Source organism: Aspergillus pseudotamarii (genome assembly GCF_009193445.1).
Source record: "Aspergillus pseudotamarii strain CBS 117625 unplaced genomic scaffold BDV38scaffold_1, whole genome shotgun sequence".
Classification (NCBI taxonomy): Eukaryota; Fungi; Ascomycota; class Eurotiomycetes; order Eurotiales; family Aspergillaceae; genus Aspergillus; species Aspergillus pseudotamarii.
The window spans coordinates 293,501-319,352 of record NW_022475015.1 but is presented as its reverse complement, the minus strand read 5'-3'; the positions used below and the strand labels follow the sequence as shown (position 1 = coordinate 319,352).

General features: G+C 48.5%; 9 protein-coding genes across 9 annotated transcripts; 2 read left to right on the top strand and 7 right to left on the bottom strand.

Annotated features, from left to right (window-relative positions):
* Positions 1-627: 627 nt before the first annotated feature.
* BDV38DRAFT_276700 (cytochrome P450) lies at positions 628-2,072 on the bottom strand (the record flags this gene model as incomplete). Its single annotated transcript, XM_032058284.1, has 8 exons — positions 628-765; positions 828-869; positions 936-1,059; positions 1,127-1,368; positions 1,428-1,474; positions 1,545-1,617; positions 1,687-1,856; positions 1,925-2,072. The coding sequence occupies 8 exons, from the start codon at positions 2,070-2,072 to the stop codon at positions 628-630; spliced, it is 984 nt and encodes a 327-aa protein (XP_031919680.1).
* Positions 2,073-3,333: 1,261 nt separating this feature from the next.
* BDV38DRAFT_289531 (major facilitator superfamily-domain-containing protein) lies at positions 3,334-5,105 on the bottom strand (the record flags this gene model as incomplete). The annotated part of the gene is made up of 4 exons (XM_032061260.1): positions 3,334-3,394; positions 3,433-3,983; positions 4,091-4,843; positions 4,911-5,105. The coding sequence occupies 4 exons, from the start codon at positions 5,103-5,105 to the stop codon at positions 3,334-3,336; spliced, it is 1,560 nt and encodes a 519-aa protein (XP_031919679.1).
* Positions 5,106-6,484: 1,379 nt separating this feature from the next.
* On the top strand, positions 6,485-7,839 carry BDV38DRAFT_266815 (thiolase-like protein; the record flags this gene model as incomplete). Its single annotated transcript, XM_032056480.1, has 3 exons — positions 6,485-6,624; positions 6,699-7,342; positions 7,397-7,839. 3 exons carry the CDS (start codon positions 6,485-6,487, stop codon positions 7,837-7,839), a joined length of 1,227 nt encoding a protein of 408 aa, XP_031919678.1.
* Positions 7,840-8,433: 594 nt separating this feature from the next.
* Positions 8,434-9,567, bottom strand: BDV38DRAFT_276697 (uncharacterized protein; the record flags this gene model as incomplete). Its single annotated transcript, XM_032058283.1, has 1 exon — positions 8,434-9,567. One exon carries the CDS (start codon positions 9,565-9,567, stop codon positions 8,434-8,436), a length of 1,134 nt encoding a protein of 377 aa, XP_031919677.1.
* A 96-nt stretch (positions 9,568-9,663) lies between these two features.
* Positions 9,664-11,162, bottom strand: BDV38DRAFT_231729 (uncharacterized protein). Its single transcript, XM_032052972.1, has 2 exons — positions 10,484-11,162; positions 9,664-10,421 (listed from the first exon to the last, which is right to left on the bottom strand). The coding sequence occupies exons 1-2, from the start codon at positions 10,970-10,972 to the stop codon at positions 9,849-9,851; spliced, it is 1,062 nt and encodes a 353-aa protein (XP_031919676.1). The 5' UTR covers positions 10,973-11,162; the 3' UTR covers positions 9,664-9,848.
* A 1,613-nt stretch (positions 11,163-12,775) lies between these two features.
* BDV38DRAFT_289529 (uncharacterized protein) lies at positions 12,776-17,102 on the top strand (the record flags this gene model as incomplete). The annotated part of the gene is made up of 2 exons (XM_032061259.1): positions 12,776-15,639; positions 15,697-17,102. Exons 1-2 carry the CDS (start codon positions 12,825-12,827, stop codon positions 17,100-17,102), a joined length of 4,221 nt encoding a protein of 1,406 aa, XP_031919675.1. The 5' UTR covers positions 12,776-12,824.
* A 1,190-nt stretch (positions 17,103-18,292) lies between these two features.
* On the bottom strand, positions 18,293-18,607 carry BDV38DRAFT_276694 (uncharacterized protein; the record flags this gene model as incomplete). Its single annotated transcript, XM_032058282.1, has 3 exons — positions 18,293-18,340; positions 18,397-18,462; positions 18,515-18,607. 3 exons carry the CDS (start codon positions 18,605-18,607, stop codon positions 18,293-18,295), a joined length of 207 nt encoding a protein of 68 aa, XP_031919674.1.
* A 1,324-nt stretch (positions 18,608-19,931) lies between these two features.
* On the bottom strand, positions 19,932-22,828 carry BDV38DRAFT_231725 (uncharacterized protein). Its single transcript, XM_032052971.1, has 2 exons — positions 22,254-22,828; positions 19,932-22,190 (listed from the first exon to the last, which is right to left on the bottom strand). The coding sequence occupies exons 1-2, from the start codon at positions 22,293-22,295 to the stop codon at positions 20,640-20,642; spliced, it is 1,593 nt and encodes a 530-aa protein (XP_031919673.1). The 5' UTR covers positions 22,296-22,828; the 3' UTR covers positions 19,932-20,639.
* Positions 22,829-23,185: 357 nt separating this feature from the next.
* On the bottom strand, positions 23,186-25,228 carry BDV38DRAFT_885 (Zn(II)2Cys6 transcription factor). The gene is made up of 3 exons (XM_032064086.1): positions 24,918-25,228; positions 24,133-24,851; positions 23,186-24,081 (listed from the first exon to the last, which is right to left on the bottom strand). The coding sequence occupies exons 1-3, from the start codon at positions 25,057-25,059 to the stop codon at positions 23,278-23,280; spliced, it is 1,665 nt and encodes a 554-aa protein (XP_031919672.1). The 5' UTR covers positions 25,060-25,228; the 3' UTR covers positions 23,186-23,277.
* Positions 25,229-25,852: the final 624 nt, after the last annotated feature.

Here is a 25,852-nt window from a genome sequence, read left to right as displayed (position 1 = left end):
AACCTAATCCTTTTTTCCGTGCTTTTGCTGGGATTGACTTCAGAAACGGATTCAAATTCCTGGAAAAGCCGGACGAGTGTATAGGCAACCTGAAACTGACCAAAAGCCTTGCCCAAGCAGGTACGTGGGCCCGTTCCCCAGGGTATATAGGTACCCTCTGGAGGTGTCCAATGTTCCCATCGGTCTGGTCTCCAACAGTTGGCATCTAACCCCACATATTCAGGCCGTCGTTGTAAACCAAAACTTGAGAAAACTGCAAATTGATAAGTGCTCTGCTTCACTACCACAACGACAATTGATATCTTGTCGTGCAAATAAACAAGGAAAATGCGTACCGACAACCTGGCCTTGCCGAACTGGCACCGGGTCTCTGCCGTCTGCTCCACCACCGCGGGGCAACGTTGTGTCGCAGAGTGCTTCTCGGAAATTGAATCCCGCTGGGTTCGACTATCAGCCTCTTGTCTTCTCCACGCGGACCGCTTGGGACTCCAGTTGGATGAACTCACTTGGAGGGTAAAGACGGAGGGTTTCTCGAATGACATTGTTCAGATATGGCATCCGGTCAAATGAGGAAAGACTCGGAAGTTGCTTGTACCCAATTCTAAAGAAAAAGAAAAGGCAATGTTACTAGGGAGTGAAGCAATAAAGGGTGATCGGAGGAGGAATGGCAAACATGTCTGCAATTTCCAATCTTAATTTTTTCAATACGTCCGGGTTGCGTGAAAGTTCGTAGATAGCCCATGTAATGGTGATGACCGTGGGATCCTGTCCAGAGATGTCAAAACACCCAAGAAAAGAATTATGCGCTAGTGGGAGCGCAGCCTTACCTTTCCGGCGAGAATCAGATTCAGCAACAGCTCCCTGCGGTGCTGCATCCCAGAAATCATGTAGTCAGTGTATTGACCTAACGAGCACCCGCCACGAACATTCCATACCTCGATTTCCGCCTCACTCTTGGCGAAGATAGAGTGGTCCGCCGCCCGGAGTAGCTTTTGCACGTATATGTCGAGATCGCGCCTCGCTGTTCGCTCTATGGGCTTGACAAGAAACCCCAGCGGCCTATATTATCAGATGAGCACCAGACGAGTCAAATCCGGGTTGTAGGGCATATGTATGTCGAACATACCCGATGAATGGTCGGATCGTCCCAGCAGCGGCCAGGGTTCGTTTCGCCTTTCGAAAACGCTGGTAGCCTGCCTCATCAGCATCGGTCAACTGGCCTACGAATCGGTGAATCGCGATATCCAGTTGCAGTTTATCAATCACATCAAATATGTCAATAGGGGTCTGGCTCTGCGAGAGCCGTTCCAGGAGTGGACGCAAGTGAAGCTCCGTGATTTCGCGGTCATTTTCGGATAGAGTCGAGAGCTGGCATCCAGTCAGCCAGGTCAATGTTGCTTATACAGAAAGCAGGGGAGCGGGTGTACATGTGGTCGGAGTTCTTTTCTTTTCGCCCTCCACTCCGCTCCATCCACTTTGACAAGAAGTTTCTAGTTAAGAATGGAATTGCGGATCACATATATTGATCGGTCGTAGACACATACCAGTCACAAGCAAGCCTTCCCCCAGATTTCCTAGCAACTTGTGCACAAAGTCACCTTTGCCATAATCCGAAAACTAGCATTCGTACCGAGAGATTAGAACTATAGACAGGGGGGGATGGGATGATGGATGAAAATATAGTACTTGAGATGATAGAAGAGCGTGTGTGTTTTCAGGAGCATCAGTCCAGATAAATCGCAGGCGAAAAAGGGTCATGTCGACAGTGCGGCCGGGGACGTTCAACATGTCACTCGCCCATTCAAACACTCTATCGATTTTCATCTGCTGCGCTATTGTACCGAGCAAGCCGATTCCTGGAGATAATGCGCCATGCCTGTTAGCAACCTATACCCTCAAAACAAAAGATGCTCGCGTCACTTACCAAACACATCTCGAGACGATATTCGAGGTAAGCCATTTCTGCGACTGATCTTTGTGGCGACCTGGAAAGTGTAGATTTGGGAAATGAGGGCAATTGCTATCAGAGATCCGATTGCTGAACCAACAGCTGTCCAGGTGCAGAAGGGCATAATCGGGTAGTTTAGATTCATTCTACTTGGCAAGAGATTGTAATGTTCGTGAGTCGAAAATAAATAAGACAACTGACAGGTTGTAGCGATGGTGTGTAGAGGGAGACTTGGGGGTATGAAATATTCATCATGTACATATATATAGATGGAGCCGGAGTTAGGGTTGTATGGTAGACCTTTTGGGAATAGTGATTTCTTGTATACATCATACTTGTACTGTGTTGCATTTTATCGCATTGCAATTTCTTGTATTTCATGGACCATTTCTGTGGAATTTAGGAACCTGACCCCACAAAATTTCATGTTAAGTGGAAGTCGTGTCCTCGTGTGCTCTAGACAGCTCATACCTGTTATCCCTGATCAAAAAGCACAGGATTGACTTAAATTCTCTTACTAGTAATATATGTAGTAGTTGTCATATGAAACCATCGCTCAATCATTCCGCCTGCATACTGTATGTATGTCCTTCGTGATCTGCTTTTACAGTGTGTTTCGTACGAGATGAATTACTGTAATGTACTGGTACGGGAAAATACCAAAATTAGAGGAAAAAAGAAATTCAAAAAGAAAACTCGCAATGGCAGATATATTGATCCGAACATTCTTACCGGAACCAGCGATCGTCTTGTGCTGTTCGCAGCAATCTACTGTAACCCCCCCCCCAAAAAAAAGAAAGAAAAGAAGAAGAAGAAGAATTACCTTCTTATCGAGGAAATATTAAATCGGAAGATCGAGAGTGTGAAGCCGACTGGATTCAATCTAGCGAGGCTACCAACTGTATACGACAGTTCTTGGGGAGAAAGTGATCAGGAAACGATGGGGACAGGCCCATAAAGCATGAAATAGTGAAGACAGTATCTGTCGAATACGGGTGCTCACATGTTTGCTAATCTAGTTACATGACCTGTGGATCCCAGGCCTCGTTCCAGTCAGATGCTGTTCTATCCGTCATCGCCACGAGCAAGTGGAAGGCAAACTGGGGAACAGATTTCACCAAGATGAACCAATCATGAGGCCGTAGGAGCCTCGGATTTGGCGAGGTATCTCAAGAAAGGTCTTTGCCAAGGAAGAGTGTTTTTTATCGGGTTCTTGTATTCAAATGAACTAAACTAGGTATTCTGGTTAATGCCAGTTAATTCACACCCTGGTGGAATATGTCTGGTCCGATCTCAGAACGTTTCTTTTGTCCGCTATGATACTCTTCTGAACTCCCGAATCCAACCCGACCCTCTGCTGCAAACCGTGCTGGGTATCCAACCTTTTATTCATATTGACGGGCTTCAGAAAGAGTGCTGCAATCAAGCCCACCCCAGCCACAGCGACTAAAACTTCAAAGAGATTCTGGAGGCTTTGAACATACGCCGAATTCACTCCGTAAATGAACGATGGAGAGTAGGATGACTTGGCGTTCTTCAGGCTTGCGATAAAGATCTGGGCATTCTCGGCAATCTCCACAGGCAGATGACGAATTTGCAATTGATATCGGAGTTGGTTCTGCACCACGGTGGTCCCTACGGCAACCCCAAGGCACATCCCACAGGATCGCAGAAACGTGTACATGGACGCAGCTTGAGCCGAGTCGCTTGCCTCCGCCAGCGCCTGGACACAGATGCTGCTCGAGACAATGATGCAGCCATGGCCCAAACCCACAGACAAAAAGATCAAAACCCATGCGTACGTTTTGGTGTCGTTGCCAAGAAGAATCAGTAACCCGGTGGACATTGTAATTATGACCCACCCCGTCCAGATTGCCCACCGGATGTGACCCAATTTGGTGATGATAATGCCAGTCAAAACACTGGCTGGCATGAGTGATCCAGTGATTGTCATTAAAGCAACCCCAGTCATTGTTGCGGACATATCTTTTGGGCTCTCCAGGTACAGTGGGAGGGAATAGAGCTCGCAGAACATCTAACAAAAGCTAGCGGTCAACTCACAAATACCGAAAGGATCTTGAGAAAGGAATAGGTAGAGGAAGAGAAAGGGACATAGAAAACGCCCAAGACAAGGATACTTACCAATAACCCCTGAAGAACAGCGCAGAGGTAGATCATTCCTGAGGAGACATCTCGGAATAAGCCCAGACGGAGAAATGGATTTCGTGCCCCCTTCCACAACCAGAAAACTGTAATTATTATTCCCACCACGCCGAGGAAGATGGGAAGCAATGTGCGCCAACTGGGCCAGGGAAACTGACCACCACCCCATGTGATGCCTATCAAGAAGCTTGAGAGACTAGCAATAAATAGTAGGCCTCCTACCCAGTCAATTGATCGGAGCTGCTGGGTGAGCCCTTCCTGCCTTGGCCTCCGTAGGTTCACAACCCACGGGACCATGATTAGTCCGACGCCCATAAATGGAAAGTTCAAATAGAAGACCCAGCGCCAGGTGCTGTGGTCTATGAGCAATCCACCGATAACGGGGCCGGTCACTGTTCCCACCACAAATGCCACCTGGATAATGGACGAGTATGCCGGGCGCTGACGGAGGGGGATGATATCGGTCGTGATGACAAAGGTCAAGCAGAGGATGCCCGCGCCCCCAACTCCTTGAACAGTGCGGCCAATCAGGAGTTGGGTCATTCCATGGGAGAGACAACAGATCAATGTCCCTGCTGTGAATAGGACTAATGATAGAAATAGTATGCTCCGTCGGCCGAAGACATTCGAGAGGGCAACAAAGAGTGGTTGAAACACAGCGGATGAAAGAAGATATGCTGTGCCTACCCAGAAAGATTCATTTGTATCACCGTGCAGGTCTGACGCGATTGTCTGGGACCATGCATGATTCATCAGATAAGACGCGAAAGAATGATGGAATAGAGTCATATAAGCTTACCGGGAGAACCGGGACAAGAATGGTGGCGTCGAGGGCCACAACCAGTGACACGATGGCGAGGCAACCTAGGATCAACAATTCCTCCCGTCCGGGCTTCCACTTGAGATAGTCTTCATCTTCACCTACAGTAGTCACTATGTGCGGCTGCTGATGACTGGCCTCGAGCCCTACATTCTCAGTCTGGGATAGTGCCATGTTGAATATAGATATGTATGTATTTCGGATGTAGTAAGAATTCCCCGAGCTCTCTGAAGCTGTCGATCGTATAGTACATGGAAGATGTAATTGTGATGGATAGTAAACTTCAAGAGATGTTGATGTTGGCACTGATAGCCTTATTCCGGCACGTCCTTACTGTTATGGAATTGACATACTTAACCCTCAGTGCAAGGGCTTGTATCAGATTAACTCCACATTTCTCATTACTGGAAAGATATGTTGTGGAATTGATGGTTATTTAATAGGAAATATGTACATAACTACATAACCCCGGAGCACACATACCACGCAACTTATATCCGGTTCATTTCTGAGGCCCTTTACGTTATGGAATTCTTTCTAGCAAACCTTATTTATAAAGCCTGTATTGTACTTAATTCTCAATACAGTGGCGAAAGCTACATTATATAACAGAAATTTAAAAGTAGAATATGTACATACATGTAACATCACGCTGTAGTGGACCTACTGCGAGCACCTTGAGCTGTTCACGCTTATTGGTTGATGTGCATCTCCATAGGGGCGATGGTGTGATCGGCATGTAACTCTTTGGGCTGAACTGTGATGTAGATCAATGATTAAATTTTGGGGTTTCACATCTCACCGACTCTATGCTCTTGATTAGACATCGTTGCATTTACCCCTCTAAGAGTAATAATGGTCGACCATACAGACAAAGGTACAGGACAAGTGCGATAAGCAGCGCTTCTCGCACACCGTTCTTCTTCGGTGGATTGTTCGCTCTGCCGTTAGGACGTACTCGGAGTACAACCGGCGCTTTTGACTGTGGAGCTGAAGCAATGCGCAAGCGGCTAAGCAAGATATGGCGGCGCCTTATGGAGGCTGATCAGCCTGAGTCTGCGACGTCAAGAACGTCCGAAAACGGAAGCTCAGTGTAACTGGAGAGTAGCACTTCATCAACAGGGTTGTATCTATCTAGCAGTTTCCTCCCCCAGCAACCAAGACGTCGTCATACTATGAATAAGGTCTAAATGGATGTTATCTCTTACCTTCATCGACCCACTCTTGCGCGGTTAATTACGCTAATTCAAGAAGCTGATCGAATGATATGTGATGACTATCATTACATAGTGAACGATGGAAGTATGGTAAGCCGTGTTAATCCATCCGTTTGCATCAGAAAGGGGATCTAGAACGTGGGACGGGCTCAGATAACCCTGAATCAAGCTCAATGTAACATGTACAAACATTTGGTTGACTCCTGGGCGATGCCAGCTAAAAAGGCCCGAACCGGCTGGACTTGGAAATGCTGTGCATTGCTTCCCAGCAACATTGATATTCACTGATAAACGTTTCTGGCTACACTCTCTGTTGTCCGCCACGGTTGATTCATCATGACTGTAACTGATGTACTCGGGTCTGGTCAGAAACCGGCTGTTTCTGTGGTGGGAATTGGGGTGGAATATCCCCCATCCAAGCAGGGACCTGAGTTTGCGGAGGCGTTAGCTCTGCGACATTATGATCCCACTCCGGCGTAAGCCTGAAAAGCCCAGCAATAATCTCTCTTCTGATGGGTATCGTTGAATCACTAATCCCTACTCTGAATAGGTTACAGAAAACCTTGGAAATCAACCGCAAGAGTCGGATAGAGTATCGTTACAGCGTGCTGGACCCGGATCACGAGTACTGGCACCAACATCAGGTCCCGACCATCAGGGAATGCGATGTCATATTTAAACAATATGGCATCCCACTGGCGGTGGATGCTTGCAACAAAGCTATTGAGGACTGGGGTGGTCTGCCTGCAGAGATCACCCACGTGGTCGCAGTGACCTGTACTAATACCTCCAACCCCGGGTTTGATGGGCCAGTTTGCCAAAGGTTAGGCCTGCGCAACAACACCCGCCGAGTCCTCCTGCATGGGGTAGGCTGTGGGGGTGGCCTTGCGGCGATCCGCGTGGCACAGGAGATGCTTCTTGGTGCCACGCAGCAGGGAAAGCCGGCAAGAGCCCTCATCATTTCCTGTGAGCTGCCTACGATCTTTACGCGGACAGAGCTGGACTCCATGAGCAAGGAGCAACGACCAAATGTGGCCCTCGGGCTCTTTGGAGACTGTGCGGCTGCGCTTGTTCTCAGCAACGGCATCGGGGTCAAGCGAGAGGAACGTGTCCCTATCTGGGATGTGTTGAATTGCGAGACAACGCATTTGGAAGGGTCTGAAGGGCTAGGGGAATACAAAATCGGCCCGAATGGTGCGTTCTCAGCTGCATGTAATCAATGATGATGCTAACTCATATGTTTGGCAGGATATGTGGCCAAAATCGACAAGAAGATTCCCCTTGTCATAGGCCAATCCATTCAAGGGGGCTTTACCAATCTAGTCACATCGACGCCCGGCGTGGCCTCTGAGACCAGTAATTACAACCCTGGGATCTACGATTGGGCCTTTCATCCCGGCGGATACGCTTTTCTTCTTGCTGCGCAGACGGTACTGGGGTTGTCGTCGTATAACCTACGCAAGGCCTTTGAGGCATATAGTGATGGCGGTAACACTGTATCCAGCACTGTGATCAGCATCTTGAATAGACTCAAAAAAGAGCGTGAGAGTGGGGTGAAAGACGAAGAACAACAGGGGGACCGATTTACGTCTGGCAAGGGAGCTGACAAAGTGATTGCAGTCGCATTTGGCCATGGCTTAACAATGGAGATGATTATGTTCTCAAAGCTAGCACCGCCAGCTACAGCTTAGATATTATTACTAGCATTGTTAATTGACTCAAGGAACTCTCTCTAGTAATTAGACTTTATAATATCGGCTTTTGACTGCTGAATAAGTTAAACCCCATAGCGCTGTGGTCCGAGAGCAGTCATTGTTCCTGTTTTCTAAACACGAGCTAGATAGATTGAAAGGCAGACCTATTGCCAAAGATGTCAACTGACTTGTTCATCATGGAAGAGGAAGGTCGTACGTAGTGAACTGTGGAACTGCTTTCAACAGACCGTCCTCTAAAACAGGAGGAAACCCATCCTGTTGTGTCCTTAACGTAGGTAAATTATCCATGGGGACTATCACTTCCAAGTTCCACAGCCCTCTGTCGCTTGGGGAGACGAATACCTGTTCTCAAGCCATTGAGCCATTTCCAGCTCCACCTTGCCTACTTCCCGTGGACTGGGCTGAGATTAGGTGGGCTTTGGTGAGGTCTACATGGCTGAATAGCCGGTTATATAGAATTACTAGCATTTATATCGACGAGCCACTATGTTGGTATTCCCCGTTTGGTATTCTATTTCCTAAGTGAAAAGAAAACCAACTAACTAAAGCCGTATCTTCACATATAGTTCATCACAGCGTCTTACCGACCATCGCCAGCCATATCGACGCATCCTCTTGTATAGTCAAAAGAGGGCTATTATCAGAATCAGAATCAAGATATCCTCCATCTGGGGTCGGAATGACCCCTCGGCGCGGTTTTGTTATAAGCCCAACTGAGAATACACGCCACGTGTCCCACAGAAGAACCCCAAGTCGTCGAAATGGCCGCATATCTAGCATCGCGGCAGAACTTGGAATGCCCCGCAGAAGTATTTTGCTATACGAGGAGAACCTTCCCGTCTGCACTGACGAATGGTCACAACTATCCACCCCGCGACTCCAGATACTTATAACGGGGGTACTTTCCGGTACTGGTTGAGGGCTCCAGGTGAGGTAATTCTCAAAGCCGAACGCAAAGGATGTGAATAAAGGTATGGGTGTCTCCTCCGGGAGATCCCAGAAGGCTTTTGAGGGCTCCTGCTGTTCAGAGTCCCCGTAGGAGGGATGTAGTCCCAAGTCCGAGAGAACTGCGGCCACCGTCCAGATATATTCATTCCTGCGTATCCCCATTTGATTCCGGAAGGCAGACTTATGTATCCTTTGTATCGAATCTGCCGGCAGTGACAGCGCAGTCTCACAGAGAATAGAATAGTAGACTAGATGCCACAGAGCCCAGTATACCCGGTATTCCTCAATCCATGAAAAAGGCTCGCTCGCTTTCTGTGCTCGAACAGCACCACACAGGGAGCCAGCGGGAGTGGCCCCCACCGCAGAGATAAAGTTTTGCTGCATGGTAGAAAGGCATACACATGCTAAACGCTGAACCTGCGCAGCGATCTGAACTAGTTGATGTAGTTCGGCAAAGCTCATGTCTCGAGGGAGAACACTGGACGTACTCTCACACATTACCCCGATATAGTTGTCGAGACTGGAGCGATGTACCGTGGGAGCTAGGGCCGTGTATCGGATTAGATTTCGAATTTCAGGCATCGTAGTCATGGGGTTTGATACTATAAGATCCTCCGTGATTCTGTCCGGCTGAGCCTCAAAAACAGCATGAACCCGCGGTGAAACTACCAGCAGACTTTGTAGGCCAACAAAATCAGCAGCATCATGAATAATACGTATAATGATTTCAGAGGGGAGGTTTTCAAAGGTGCCCATTGTTATTTCAAATGCAGTAGATAAAAAGCGTTACAAGAGAAGAAGCTTAAGTGAATGTTCGCGAGGGAGGAAGCGTTTAAATAAGTTGCCAGGGCTCCCACTCATCCATGTCTGCCAAGCACGAAAGGAGAAACAGCCCACTTAAATTTACTTAGACTGAAACTCTGCACTCCATCCTGGAGCTCCTAGTCTGAAAATCTTTCGTCCCCTTGGCTCCGAACTAGAGAATAAATTCCCCTTGAATATGAAAGGCGTTGGGAGATCTAGCTAGCCCCCATTGTTTACTTCCTTCCCCTCCGCTTCTTCTTCTGAACAGGGCTGATTTCGAATAGGAAATGGATCCAGTCCTCTGGCTGGTTGGTGTCGGCATTTGTGTGACCAGTAGTCTTGAAGAGAGTCACCTTGCTGGGGGCCTTAACTCCCAATTCTAGCTTGTGGTCCATGAGGAAACGGGCTACACCGACACCATTGGGAGTCCCCAAGATCGCCTTACCATCATCAGTGGACATGTCATAGGACTTACCCGGCCATTCTTCGACCATGCTCGTGTCCCTAGGCTTATTTTTCTCTCTGGGTGGAAGAGGCTTTCCACTGGCCACCTCCAGAGCAACATCCAAAGAGTTCCCGTTAATCACATGGTGGCGGACAAAGTATTTGATATTTTTTAATTCGGCCTCCGACTTGCCTGCCACTTCCTTCCACATCAAAAAGTAAACATCAGATAACCTAGAAATGACTGGGGAGGGGTTTCCCGGCATATCCTCGGCAATCATGTGGGCTGGACTTATATTTTCTTCTGCGGAGATGTAGCCCGCCTTGGTGCTTATACTGGCCTTGTAGAATCCAAATGTAGGCTGAAAGAAATTGAGTAAGCCGCACTATAATTTATTGCCTAGGAGATCTCTCGGCGACTTACCGCATAGTATGAGTTATCAACTTTATATTGCTCACGCTGCTCATAGATCAACCCCTTCAGACCTCGATCTCCTATATTAATGGGTAGACCTTTCGCGGCCAATGCCACTGGAATTATTGATCCTGTCTCGGTAGGCTCGCCGTTGCTCAATCCGTAAGGTCGTGGAGACCAATCTTTGTTGAACGCTTGAGAATCTGTACGCTCGGAAGGCAAATCAATTGGTTCTATGTCCTCTAGCTGGCACATATACCCTCTGCCTTTCTCAGCTGCCTCGGCCCTGTTCTTAGGAGGAGCACGCTTTGATAGGAGATGAAGCTCAGTACCAAGGTCCAGCCGGGGCTGGATGGTCGCACCATCGGGCAGTGAGCGCTTAGCATAGGTGGTCAGGGGGAGACTACCAGACTGAGTGCCATGGTAGATGCATAGGAGTGCAACAAATGCAAAAAGGAAAAAGGAAAGGAAACGAGTGATTGGGGTTCTAGGAGCCATTGTCGATGTGCTGGATCGAGGAAAATAATCCCCCCTACACACACAAAAAAATAAAGAAAGAAACAGAAAAAGAAAGAAGAAGAGAGAGAACGAATGAATAGTATAAGAGCAAATATGCCTGAAATGAGGGACTGGTACTAAGTACAAGGCAGTGAGCGTCAAGAAAGGCCAAAGGAGCCGCTGAGATGCTGGCTCTGTCCCTTTTAAAAGAAGGAGACAATACTACATATTTCAAAGACGACTAGCCGGTTCAAAGTATGTACAGAAGTTATAGAACAGTCTAGCAGGCTCACAGAATGGGTGTTCAGGGGGATCAGGAGTAACTGCTACGAGGCATTCCTCTGCCTTCAGCGTTGCTATGCCGAGCATTTCCCATTACACATCATTTGGCTAGTATAATGAAACCCATGTAGGTATTATCTAACACAGTGAAAGCTAGTCTTCCAGGAGATGAGCAGCTGGCTTAAAAAACGAGGCTATGGAGCCTCCGCTTGCGCTATTACAGGTGAAATTTCCACCGGAAATAACGGCGTCACAGCAGCACTGTAGCTCACCAATAGATATCCCAGTATAGGAAGAGCACAAGCAGGGATTGCTAACAAATAGTATGTTGTGACTAGCGCGTTGTGACGTTATGAAGTCAGTGGGTCCGCCTTGTCAATTCCACATCCTAATGCTACCCTGCTACACCTGACTGGGAAACAGACGATATACGGGGCCTGTGCGAAGCCAAGTGGTGGTTTTTACTGTTGTAGATAGATCCATGCAAAGCTGCTGGAAGGCCTACCACCATTGGCATGCCCCTTCCACAATGTCCAATCCCCTGGTACGCCTTTTTGTCCATGGCTGCTAGGTCTTGCTCCACCGGCACCCTGCCATCGAGCGCTATTCAGTGCCTACCTACGCTTCAAACATTAGGTTCGCCGTCATGGAATAGGTCCGTTAAGGCATTGTGCGACTTGGGCCCAATTATGGAGAATGTATGTGATGCGAGATCATTGGGCGTTCCTGGAAACATGTGCATGCTCGGAAGGCTGAATTAGCACGGTGGGGGTAGTGCATAGTGTCACACACCGAACGCACCTGTCCATCTTGGAAGATCGTTCTAGGTTTTGGTGAGCAGCTCCGTTTCCCGTAACAAGGTTCTATAGTTTAATTAATGTGGAGAAGCTAATGTGCCAAGCCTTAGTTAAGTAGTATCAAGTTCAGTTTGGATATCCTTGGCATTTCTATCCCTTCGTCTAAAGGTAAAAATCCTTTACGCAGAAACGGAAGAGAAAGAGCCGGCAACAGAGACAACTGGGAAGCCCATAAGCTGTCGCAGATTTATCATTTCAGTAGTTCAAGTAGCATTGCACGACAGATCTTCAGGAGCCTGGTTTGGCGGCTAGCAAGTGCCCCCGTTTGTTATAGAAATGACCCTAAATGCAACGGCTTCGGGGGGCAGGTAGTATTACGTACACGATAAGAGAGATTTTACCTGGGTTTGTTTTAGTAGTATAGCCGTTACTTAGTATGCAATAGTCACGGACAGGGATCAATTGCATCAGACCACTACTATCGACTTGTGGAATGGATTGGAGCAATAGCTCGTCGGAGCCGTTTACTCCATTGTGCTTTGATCAAGGCTTGGCAAATGACTGGATTGCCCTCACAATCGGCCGGAGAGGATGTGTGAGGTGAAGCTCATTTTGTATGCGACATAAAGCCAGGCTTGGTCCCCAGCTCATTCTTCACTATGCCGTCGTTCATTTCATCCAAGTCTGCTCACTCATTAATATTTTCGTTTCCCTTTCTTTTATTGCTCTTTCTCTTTTCTCTGGGTCGTTACTTTTCTTTGATTCGGGGCATAATGCCCTCGCCATTCTTTTTCTTGGCTCTGTCTCTGTCCCTGACACGTTCTATCCAGGTTGCTGCAGAACCCAGTTTTGATGCCTGGTCTCAGGTGTGGAAACCCTGTCCAAGGGACTGCAGCGAAATCCCATCTCCGGCCGAATGGGCGGTCTATAGCAGTGTGGATCAACTGGCCACTTGCAATCAAACTCTGCGTTTAGACTTTTCTTTGTATAATCCCTCAAATCCTGCTATTCGCGCCTGTTCTGCATCTCAAAGCTACCCGGCTGCTAAGGTCTCTCAGTTTCAGGCTCTGATCTCGTCTGGGTTTACTGATCACGAAGTCACCCTGCAAATTGGCTGGTGGAATACGTCTGCGTCTTTACCATCTGCAGGCGTAAAGTCCGCTCTGGAACATGTGCGAAAGGCGCTCCTAGCCTCAGAGAATGAGACACCGACGACTGCGTATAGCTACCATGGGAAGTCCCTCATTGGAGTGTACGCCGGACCGGGGGTTCAGCACTCGGACGCCGCTACCACTGTATTCCAGAAGTTCACCGATCATATCGAATCCCAGGATTTGGTCGGCCGAATTGCCCTGCAGTATTGTGGAGAAAATTCCAACAAAGCGATTGGTATCGTCGTCGATGCCAGCGGTGACCTCGCGGCTGTGCAGCGCATTGTCCGGGGCTGGGTCGACGGGGAGTGCCAGACTAACTTTGACGGCGTGAAGGAGCTCCCACAATCCGTCCTGCATATGCAGGATGATGCGACATCGTCCCGCCTCTCCGAATCGTCGAGTCGACAGATCGCCAGAGAAGGCCGCTTGAATTCTCATCAAAAGCAAGCTCATTCTCATCAACGACGAGCCATTTGCCGCACGATCCAGGTTGTTCCTGGAGACTCCTGTGGGGCGCTGGCAGAAAGGTGCGGACTCTCTCCGGCAGATTTTACCAAGTTCAATCCCGACAAGAAACTCTGTTCCTCACTGCAGCCGGAGCAGCATGTTTGCTGCTCAGCGGGTACATTGCCCGACCTGAGGCCGAAGCCGAACGAGGATGGAACTTGCGCCTCGTATGTTGTCAAGACGGATGAATCTTGCCACAAATTAGCAGTTGCCAACGGCCTCAAACAAGAGGATCTCGAAAGATTCAACAAGAAAACCTGGGGGTGGAGTGGATGTAACCGGATCCAGTCCCAGCAAACTATTTGTCTCAGCGAAGGCACAGCTCCGATGCCCTCTATTGTCGACAACGCTGTATGTGGCCCACAAGTGCCAGGGACAACAAGGCCAAAGGACATGAATGACCTTGAGGGTCTCAATCCTTGTCCGCTCAACGCCTGCTGTGACGTTTGGGGTCAGTGTGGTATTACCGATGAGTTCTGCACCGAGAGCAAGTCTTCCACTGGGGCCCCTGGTACAGCGGCTCCTAACACAAATGGCTGCATCTCCAACTGTGGTACCGATATTGTGAATAATAACAAGGGCCCGGATGAGTTTATCAGCATCGGCTACTTTGAGGCCTGGAATGCTGAGCGTGGCTGTCTGAATATGGACGTTACCAGCTTCGATACAGCAATCCACACTCATCTCCATTTTGCCTTTGCGGAGATAACAGAGAGCTACGAGGTGGATGTATCCATGGTTCATAGTCAATTTAATAAGCTGAAGAACATGGGCTCCATCAACCGTATCCTGACATTCGGTGGATGGTCCTTCTCCACAAGAGCGGATTCCTTCCCAATCTTCCGCAAAGGCGTGTCGGCTGAGAACCGAGAGGTATTTGCCACTAATGTGGCTAATTTCATTGTCGAAAACGACCTTGAAGGAGTGGACTTTGACTGGGAGTATCCGGGAGCTCCTGACATCCCCGGTATCCCTCCCGGTGACCGCGATGATGGGAAGCGATATCTGGAATTCTTGAAGATGGTGCGAGAAAAGCTACCCTCTGATAAAAGCGTTGCCATTGCTGCGCCAGCCTCGTTCTGGTATCTAAGAGGCTTCCCAATCGAGGAGATTTCAAAGGTGGTAGACTACATTGTCTTCATGGCCTACGACCTGCATGGCCAGTGGGACTACGGCAACAAGAACTCGATGCCAGGATGTCCAAGTGGAGATTGCCTTCGCTCTCATGTCAATCTTACCGAGACGAATACTGCTCTGTCCATGGTTACCAAGGCCGGAGTGCCATCTTCCAAAATAATTGTTGGGGTGAGTAGCTATGGCCGGTCGTTCAAGATGACTGAGCCTGGTTGCTCTGATCCTATGTGCAAATACGTCGGGCCCGAGTCCGCTGCGAAGCCTGGGAAATGCACCACTACAGCAGGCTATATCTCCGACGCGGAGATCAACAGGATTTTGGAAGAGGATCCGACTGCCAAAAAGACCTATGATGCGTCCAGCGACAGCAGTATCCTTGTCTACGACTCCACGGAATGGGTGGCTTACATGGACACTGAAATCAAGAGAACTCGGACCGAGCATTACCGCCAACTCAACATGGGCGGCATATCAGACTGGGCAGTTGATCTTCAGTCATTCGCAAACAGTCCTCGGGGTGGTAACAACTCCCCCGAGAACCAAACCGTTGTCTACGTAGATTCCAGCATTTGGACGGAAGAGAACCCGGAGGTGACATGCCTAGCACCTTGTGCTCTCGTCCTCCCCAACTATCCTCTTAGCTCCACCACCGTTATCACTCCTCTGCCCCATGTCACCACGCTGGATGTGGCTTGGCCAACTCAGACATTGATAACAAGGTCCAATGGGGAGGTAATCACCACTACCACCGTCACACGCATTCTACAGGAGACCACCATCATTGCTCCGCCAGGTAGGGCTTTCCACGAAATTCCTTGGAATGAGACTTGACTAACGCGAAGACTCACAGTTACGGCAACCGATCTGCCCATGGCCAATATCAATATCACTATTCCACTTGACGAGGACGAAAGACTGACAATCAAGCCGAAGCCACGTTTCCCTCCGGTGATTGTCACCATTACTAACGATCCGAATCCATTGTCGCAAACGGGTGTCTTGCATCCTCCAGTGACAAGAAGTGTGACTGTGCCTCCCTGGCCCCAGACCACCGTCATCTATATCCCACCTAAGGAAAACACCGATGATGAGAATAATAACACAGATAGAGATGACAAAGACAAGGATGGCAAGAACAAGGATGACAAGGACAAGGATGACAAGGACAACGACGACAAGGACAACGACGACAAGGACAAGGGCAAGGGTGGCAGCCATCACAGAATCAGGTTCCCACGCATACCCACCATCACAGTGAGACACGGCCCTGGGTCGCCTGTTTGCAGAGGAAAGAACTGCGGCCATCTGTGCTCTGACAGTTTTTGCGGTTGCAAGCATGGCTGTGGTGGTGGCGACAACGGATTCTCTGATCCAAACGACCCCAATCCTCCCCCAATTCCTCCCCCTCCACAGGACCCTAAGGACAAAGACTCATGCACTAGCTCTTCGGTTACAAACTACTGGGTCTCATGCGACTCCAAAACCGAGGGCCCAACCACAACCTCCTGCACTACCACCAAAAGTCTGGTGGCTGTGGGATGCGATGTCACGGCCACCACGACAACCACAGGCGTAGAATATTGCCCTACAGTGGACCCAAATGATCCCCAGGGAGAGGACGGCGGCGCACATAAGGCAAAGCGTACCAATACTTCGAAGACCAAACGGCCGCCAAAACCTACCAGCTCTCCAAAGCAACCCTCCTCCACGTCTTCTGAAACGACAAGTACCAAGACCTCGAAGACAAGCTCCCTACCATCCGCGACGTCCGCCAGCGGCTGCAGCAAGGTCGGTAAGGGGCCCAGCATGCCCTCGCGCAAGTGCTGGAACAAATGCGACCCAGGCACGGGCTTGCCCGTTGGCGGCGACTGGGCGAAGAACGATCCCTGGTGCTGGATAGCTGAAAGCGGCAGCGATTCGTATGCCAATTGTTTGAAGCAATCCGACTGTCCAACCGACTTTGAGTGCGCGGAATCATGGGGCTGTGTTGTTCCACTGTCCGGTGGGTGTGCGTCTCAGGGTGGCAAGACCGGGCTAGGTAAAACCTGCTGGAGCAGCTGCAACGAAAAAACTGGGAAGCGGACGAACGATGAGTGGGAGAAGGGCATGCCGTGGTGCTGGCTGCAGAATGGCAGATTTGCCAGCTGCAAGGAGGACAACGACTGCAGTGCCACCACTGAGTGTGTCCCGAACCATTGGACCCACGGCGGATGCAATACTAAGAGTAAGACATGGGAGCTGGATGAAGGGATATAGTGATCATGACATGGGCTGGGCTTGGGCCGTGACTTGGTATATGGTCAATTCGAATACTTCATCGATTTTACTCTGTACCTGCATCGCGATATGAATTGTATATTATTCTCGAGTAATTATTACGGAAGAGGTCTAAATACATTGTGCTAGCTAGACTATAAGATGTTATAGTACGTAGCTACAATCCTTTTTCTCGGCTTTGTAAAGCCACTCGAAAGTTTCCGTTCATATGGCTGTTATATGGCTAGGGGGAAAGATGGCGCAATCCAGGTATTTCTTTGCAGCAGTAGAATGCTAGCTTTCGCACGTGCTGTATATCTTATTCCTACCCTGCAAACCAAAGAGAGAGGCAAGAAGGGAAAGGGAATTGGAGGTCGCATTCAACAGCCGGGATTGGCCGGTGGCCACTCTTCTACCCATACTAATTTGTTTAGCAATAGGGAGTAAAACATGTAAGATCTTCACTTACCATAGTAACAAATACATCCGTCTGGAATCCTGGGCTGTGAAAAGTGAGCATTTGCATGTGTTGGGATACTGATACCCAGAGGTCCATTACTGTACAAAATTTCTACGACCTCGGTATGGGGCAATCCCACACATTTTAATTCCCTACATGGAATTTTGTGTGGGGGAGTAAAATAGTTCTCTACGATTTATGATCCTTGCCCCTCGGGCCTGGGTCCCTGGTATATTAAAGAAGGCTGGCCCCAATTCCATGTACACAATGATCCTACTCTGTCTGGCTACTGTAAGGCACGCCTGCAACTTAATCTATCAGGTGTGCTAGTATATGATAAGCTTAGTCGAACAAAACCAATGAACCTGTATCTCGCCACGCAGCTCGAGCACCTCGACATTATTAGGTACACTGATCTCACACAATATAATTCTAAACCGAAGGTTCAGGTCGATGTCGCCGACAAGACGAAAGTCATGAGGGCCATCTGAGCCGCTTACCACTGCTACTGGTCTCGTATGCAACGAATTCGCTTTGACGGGTCATGATCTAATCTAGTCTTTATATTAAGAAGGTTTACAGTTACGGAGGAACGGTTCAAGAGGCATTGTTGATTAGACTGGACAATTAACAGATGTTGACGCCATATGTACAGGTTTATTCCAGATGGCTACCCCGGGATAAACTCGATCCCCTCCTCTCTCAATTTAGATCAGTCGATTCGGTGGACTTAGTTCTGGGCCTGCTGGCAGACGCCCTGGTCGGCCTTCTCGTCTTGCTGTATATTGCATTAGTTTCTGGTGACTCAAGTTGGGCAGAGGGCTGAAAGCTTACCAAGCAGAATCCACCTTGACAGATTCCCATGCTACCATCCTTCTTGCAGGGAGCACCGATAGCAAGCTATTACATTGTCAGTATCCTGGTCCATATTGAGACCACATGGTTAACATACGGTGTTCTGAGCGGCATCGTTACCACCCTGCTGCTGGGGAGCGGCAATGGCAGCGCTGATAAGGGTAAGAGCGGCGAGGAAGGAAAAACGCATTTTGATGGTGTTTGGGTTTGGAGGTTTGAAAAAAAAAGTTTTGTAAGATGGATTATTTGTCTTTCTTGCTTTGAGGTTGTCCGAACTGTTGAGAAAGAGATCAAAGGGGTTCCTTGGGCTCCTTATATGTCTTTCAAGACACTCGATTATATAAGGCCTGTTTCTATATATACTCGGGAAGTCCATCTCGGTACTCCACCGTTGTGGATGGGTGCTACGTACGTTGGACGCCAATAGTACCTGAACCATTGGTATGATTTTCAGGGCTGTAACTCAATCAGGAACGTGAGGCATTGTGGGTGAATGGATCTGGGGTCAACACAGGCAACAAGATATTCCCTCGTTCTTTCGTCAACCTCACATCGACTCAACTATTGTTTAAATTATCTGTATACCAACCATTGACCATAAACTCCAAATGCTACACATGGTGCATATTCACCATGCAATGCCGGTCAGGGACGCACGATAGCGGTGTGCTCTCTATTCCTTCGGATCCCTCCGGGAATCCGCGCAACTGGTTGTGCCGACAAGGCGAGTTAGACCCGAGTTCGAACGTGGAGAAATTGTGGGTGTCGTTGAGCCTTAGTCTGTCTGATTGGCGCTATTTGTGCCAACATGGTAATGATATGCTTGGAAGCTCTTGGCGGGTGCAGATCTCGAACTTACCCCCCTGATGTTCTCCTTTTCTCCATGAACAGCACGGAGTAAAGCGAGTAGGTTTATAGTTTACTCCCTGGCTCGTGATTAGCTTGTTTACTAAATGTATGGTCGCTCTCTAGTGTGTGTCGGCCAACTATAGTCTGGGGTTGGAGTTGAACTAGGGGCCATTTGAGGTTGCCTGGGCCGTAACACCATAACTCGAGTCGAGATATAGATAGTCAACCCAATCTTGGTTGTACACCTGCTGGGATCGTTCTGTGGTGTTTCAACTGAAGATAACATTACATCATATGTGTATAAACGGAGTATTTCTTCGGAACATACGGAGCCCACGAGCGAGGCGCAGAATGTGTACTCGGTCAATCTGCTCAGGAGTAAACCCACAGTGGGGTGACGATCAGCCATGAGGCTACGAAAACGGTTCTAGAATCAACCGACCTGATGAACTAGCACTAAGGCAATTCAGAGTACCTAGGGGAATGTGATCGTCTCACCTATGTTCAGCGCCTCAAATAGTTGTTGTCCATAAATGAGCCTACGACTCTGCATTAACAAGCAAAAACAACAAACCGAACAGAACCGCCAAACGCTTGGATTTGAATTTTGATCATAGTACCCCAATATTATGGGGAAAACCACATAAAGTAATTGATGTACATATATATAAGGTCGGGCGAGTACCCTTGGACATCCGGCTTTGAATTTACCAGGCTGTTCCACTCGCCACTGTATTCCTTTAGAGTAGCTCGACGGTTGATCCACCCCGGACTTCTCCTTCCATTGCCTATATTTCAAACATTGGCAATATTTTCAACTCATATTCAGTTTGGTCTAGCAATCCATATCCCCTCAATTAGTATTCCGTCCCCTTCCTCGCTATTTCCACCACCCCTTACTATCCGATGACTGCTTCAAGTGCTGCTCTGACGTGAGGGGAAAATTGCTTGAATGACTATCCTCTTCCAGGCATCACAACGTCGCAATTGTTTTACTTATTTCAAACCCTTTAGCTAGCAGCTAATCCGCTCACCAATCATATAAAGTGGGAATTCTTATCCCAGCGTGTGCCAAATGGTCCACCTGCCCTCCAGGAACGTTTTAGCTCTATCATTTAGCCCTTGCACCGAGCAGCAGACTATTGAAGGGCTAGGGCGCGGGAGATGCGGAAAGATCCTTAGGGCGTAAATGTCGAACAACGTGTCGCTCCAAGGTCTTTTACCGGTATATAAAAGTGTTGATTGCGTAAGGTGTGAAGGTATCTACCAAAGAATGGTATGGACGAGAATAACAAACCATGGCGCGTGACGTATTGTTTCATATAAAAGCAGCAAAACAGTTATAATAATAGAACACATTTATGTTCTATACCTTAGTTTGGAAGGACGCTATTTGTGCCTTGCAATATGTCATTTGTTGAGAAGAACTCTCGGACGGTTCGATGCAAGAAGTCCACCTGGTAGCGCAGGGCGTCTTCCTCATTACGGCGATGATACACTACCAGTAATCCCTTGCATATGTAATTAAGTTGTCTGTCAAGTTGGTGAGCCCGTAGGACGATGTCTCTGTAGGTGAGAGGTTTATTCTCCTGTGGACTAACATTATCGTCATCTTCGAGTTTTCGTTCCAATGAGGCATATGGCATCACGGGTAAGGGCTCAGGGGCAGTCAGCGCAACATTGAATACCTGCATCCAATACGAAGTATAGATCGGGTCGATCGAGTCAATCATGGACCTGAGGAGCAGCTCAAGGGTGATAGGGATTCTTCTAAGCTTCTTCTGCAAGAAGAACAAGGTATCTCCATTCGTCAACCATTCACCGAAACAGCGCACCACCAGAACCGCCCAGAGAAAAACACCCTCAGCCTGATCGGCAATTTCATCAATAATGCCGCTGGTCCGTGAATCGATTCTGACAAGTGGTCCCCAAGCTGAATGTTGTTCAATTTCACTCTGAACGTAATTGTGGATATCCTCGCGGTTGTGCTCTTCCAGGTATAACTTCCGGTCGGCCGATTCTCCATATGCGTCTTCAAACACCTTCCATGGTCGGCTAGAGAGACACATTATGACATTGGTTTGAACTAGAGAGTTCAACAGTTCCATCAACTCGGAATGGTCCCCTGTGCATTCATCCAGACCATCAATGAAGAAGCAGAATTTGGTTGGGAATACAGTCTGGCTAATCAGAGTCTTGAACGTCTCCAACAGCTCTTCCACACACCATGGACTGTCGCCGGGTTTGTCGCGCATGATCGCTTCCCACCTTTGCTGGCATACGATAGGAATCAGGTCCGGAATGTGGGTGAATATGCCATAGAGAAGAGATTGGAGCAAGCCACGCGTAGAGTTCTGCATGTTAGTTCCGGCACCCCAGAAGAAGTGACTGGCCATAACCAGCTTCTCGCTTCTAGCCCATATTTTGAGGTTTTCTTGGGTCTGCGGGTGAGCGAGTAGATATTTCATAAACGTTGACTTCCCTGATGCCGGTTTGCCAGAGATCCAAAATATGCTGCCATTTTGTCCCCGCAGCCAATTAACGATTGCGCGGCTATGTGAAGGATGGGTTGTCGTATCCATCATTTTCTCAAAGGTCCAGGTAAAAGTCCTCTCGTGGGCTTTCGCGATCCTCGCATGGCGGTCCTTGATCGTTTCAAAGTGTAGTGTCCTGAGGAATCTTTGCACGAAGGCGACCTTTGACGCTTGTTGTATGGCATGCGGCATCCTACGGGCCATATCTCGAAGATGGTCTGGGTTGATGGTATTGGTCACGCCTGGTACCTCATCTCCGATGTACACCTCGGTCGCTTGCCACTCTATGTCTTTGAGGGTGTCTAAGAGATCCGTAAGCCATCGTGTTTGGCTTTGGTCTATTTGTCGATTCTGCTCCTTGAGTCTTTGTATCTCCTGGTAGACGCTAGACTGTGTGTCTCTAATACTCTCTAATTAGCCTGCCTGTGAGGAATATAGCACCTTTCGATATACCTGAAAATAATTGTAAGCACTCGGATCGTTTCCCTTCTGCATGCCAGCAACCCTTCCTCTAGAGCTTCAATTTGCCTCTTGTCCCAAACCGCTTGCAGTGCTTCCTGGAATGACGTGAAGGCATTTGAAGAGCTGTAATGGTGTTCTAGCTGGCTTGTTGCGACAAGTAGTTGTGCACATATGCCCTGACAAGACTGCGCCAGGCTTTGAAGCCCCTCGTCACCGTATGATATTGATTCATCGATGGACCAATGTATGGTCAGCCTAATTGCGAGGCCATAGCGCAGCTGTTTGAGTCTGTGGTATATTTGGCTAAGATTGTTATATGCCACAGGTAGGCTATCGACCAACTGGTCTAATTCTCCAGCTGGATCCAATAGCCGATAGCTCAAGTCAAGGAGTTGCAGGACGTTTCCACAGAGGCGCAATGCGGGGACCGGATCGCATATCATTTTGAACTAAATCTCTGTAACTTCATCCCTACCTGGTATTTCGACACATGGTCCAATCTTGCGATGAGTGACTTCTTTAAGGTAGACGAAAATATGCTATAAGGATCAAATGCAAAAAATGCCGGTCGGGGTTGTCAAGGCGGACAAGAAGAAAGATTCCTCGCCCCCAACTATAATTATAGATTGAATGGTCCTTATGCTTGGCGCGGCGAATTGATTGATGGGTGCCTATCGGATTCAACCTCGTCTACGTGGCTGCCTGTAACTTGTCTGTCCCCTTTTGGCCCGTTCAGTGAGCAAAGCTTCGTAAAGCCTATATAGATGAACACATCTGATTTTATTAGAGATACAAGATTAGAACCTACCATATTCTACTAGAGATATGGTGCCAACACGCAGTCGAGGGTTTAAGTCACAAAAAAAAAAACAGAATTAAAAAGAATAAGGAGTACCCCAGACCTAAGTGAAAGATCTGTCGTCTAACTTTATATATCATCCAGTGATGGGGTTAATCTAATTGCCAACAAGTCTGAATAAAACGTACACAGGTATTGGTCGTATCATCTATGGTTTCATATCTGCCATAGGGTCGTCAGCATATCCACCAACCGTCTCATCGTCCCGTTCCTTGTCGCCTTCCAAAAGGCCATGGCCTGGGACACAAGACAATTTCGGTGTGCGCTATCAGTGGTATAGGTTCCCAGGACTACCATTGGCCAACAGTAGTACTCGGCATAATAGTCTATCGATGGATCAAGTTCGCTAACCAAACGCATACCTTCGCAGACTAACTCTTGAAGAGAGTCGTCCGCTATGGTGGAGTTGTTGTTGATCATGTGCTTCAGAAGTATATTGGAAACGACAATATAGAGTCTCGGACCCAAGAGAAGCGGCGTATGTGTAGTTGTGACCAACCGATCGCCCTCAGGCGAGGGATGTAGCTCCTCAACCCCAGTTTGGCTGAACTGACTCAATAGCTGTTGTAACTCGTGGCATCTTGCGATATCGATGCCTTCGGCAGAGGATCGCTCATGCATTAGTGCGATCTCTCGAGCATATACAAACAGCTTCGGTGGCGCCCCGAGCACAGGCGACTCGGGGTAAACCGGTACCTTCCACCTGTACATCTCTTGGAGTCTGGTCTCTGCTAGTGAAAGGGCGGCTTCGACAGGTTCAGGCTGCCTCCTCGTTTGCTGAAACGGAATGCTCGTTGTCGCATGGAATATAAAAGCTTCTAATATCACCCGGGCTGTGTTGATCTCTGCTTCCGATTGAAGTTCAGGCGTCGTTTGCCTGTGTCGGAAATGGAGCTGGATCAACTGTGCGAGGCCAAGTATATGGGCATCCACGCCCCTTGACAGGCGTGGTTTTGATCTCTGTTACTATTCCTTAGTAATGTTCAACAAACTCTCAATACATAATCTCACCTCATAGATGCACAAAATAAGTGAGGTCCGAATGATTGCCGCGTTCCCAGCATCGACAATACCGCTGTCAAGGCTTTCACGTAGTCCTGCAATGGCTTTGACGTAATGCATGCGAGCAAGCTTCTGAAAATGCACCTGCGAGCACATGTCGTCTACCGGTATTTCTGCACCACAGCATGCTAGAAGGGCATGCATGTAGAAAGGAGTGTGTAATGCTAGCATTAGCGATTCGCCTGTGGCGCATTTAATGACTGAATTATGTGCCATTGGTCGGATTAACTGAGGCAGAAAGACAGCCCTCAGAAAGTCGAACAAAGGAGCGCTGGCAGGGGTTATGGCGGGTGATAGACAGATCAATGGGGAGGTGTAATTGAGAATAGATGGAGAGCTGCTATAAGGAGTCATCATGTAGTCATTTTGGCTGTTTGGTGTATTAGATTCCCTGGGAGAAGGAAACCCCTCGCTTTCTCCCTCGGTATCCCAAGAGGGCGACGCGCCAGCCGTATAGTCTGCCACAAATACATGCCGGCTAGCATGCCATTCATTGGTAGACCGCTGAGGAGAATGTTCTAAATGAGCTTTGGTGGACGACGGGTGTTCACGTCTGGTGTGCTTTGGATTCTCACGTAGGTTCGTAGGCCATTCACAGGAAAGCCATCTTCGGGCACAATTGGAGCATGTCCCGGGGGTCTCGTCGCACTTCTTCTTCCTCTTCCTGCCTGTAAAGGTTTATTAGTCGAACGGTTATAAACTTCCAGCAGAGACTGCGAGGTGGGGTGACCCACATGTGAGACAGCCAGTCTTCGTGCGCAGATGCGCCGGTCGTCGACGAGGTGGACGGTAGCTTTTCGTTCGAGGTGTCATTTCCGACGGGCTTGAACCAAATCCCGAGTCTAGTCGAGACACGCCTTCTGCCAACGGTGCCATATCAGTTGACTTAGGGCCTATCGAAGCATTTGATCTGGAAGGTATCCCCTAATTGACGCACGATGCCCTGATGTTTGTGGTTCCGAGAGACTAGATACCTCCTGTGACGGCCAAGAGAACTCGGAATCTACTTGGCAACCCTACAACCGATAAAGCCCTGGTCAACCCGAAGCACTATTTTTAGCACTTGACCCAAAGAGGAATGTGTATCCTATGGCCGCCAGGTTACGAATAGCAGCAGCACTAATTCAAGCTGCTGAGAACGGTGTGGCGGCAATGTTTGGGAATTGATATCAGTTCCCCAACGAACAGACGTCAAGTGTTACCGTCGCTTATCCACTATCTGATAAGGCATCAGCATTTTGATTCAATGACACACTATCATCGAGTGGTTATCTGTCCTGTGGGGAGATCTTAGGTTGTGGGGTTTAGCCTACCCTAGAAGAGTTTTTGCGGGGTTCAAGGCAGGGATCAGTCCAACAGTACATGTATCAAGCCTGTCAAGAAGGTGAAGTGGGCGGTCATAGAAATTCAACAAGGGCCAGGAGGTTCGGTCCGGATTCAACCATCTTTCAATCTTTTGCCTCCGCCACGACGACGGACCATCTCGGGGGCCACCTGATTGGCCAACCTGGCCGAGAAGCTCCACATTTGGGACAGAATACGCCAATGGCATCAATTTGCGCGATTCTCGCCAGATCGGGTAATCCTGTGGATATCAAACTCCCGCAGCATGTCCTTTTCTTCGCTTCCATACGACCTCCTCTGAATGAAGGCTTATCACTTACTAGAT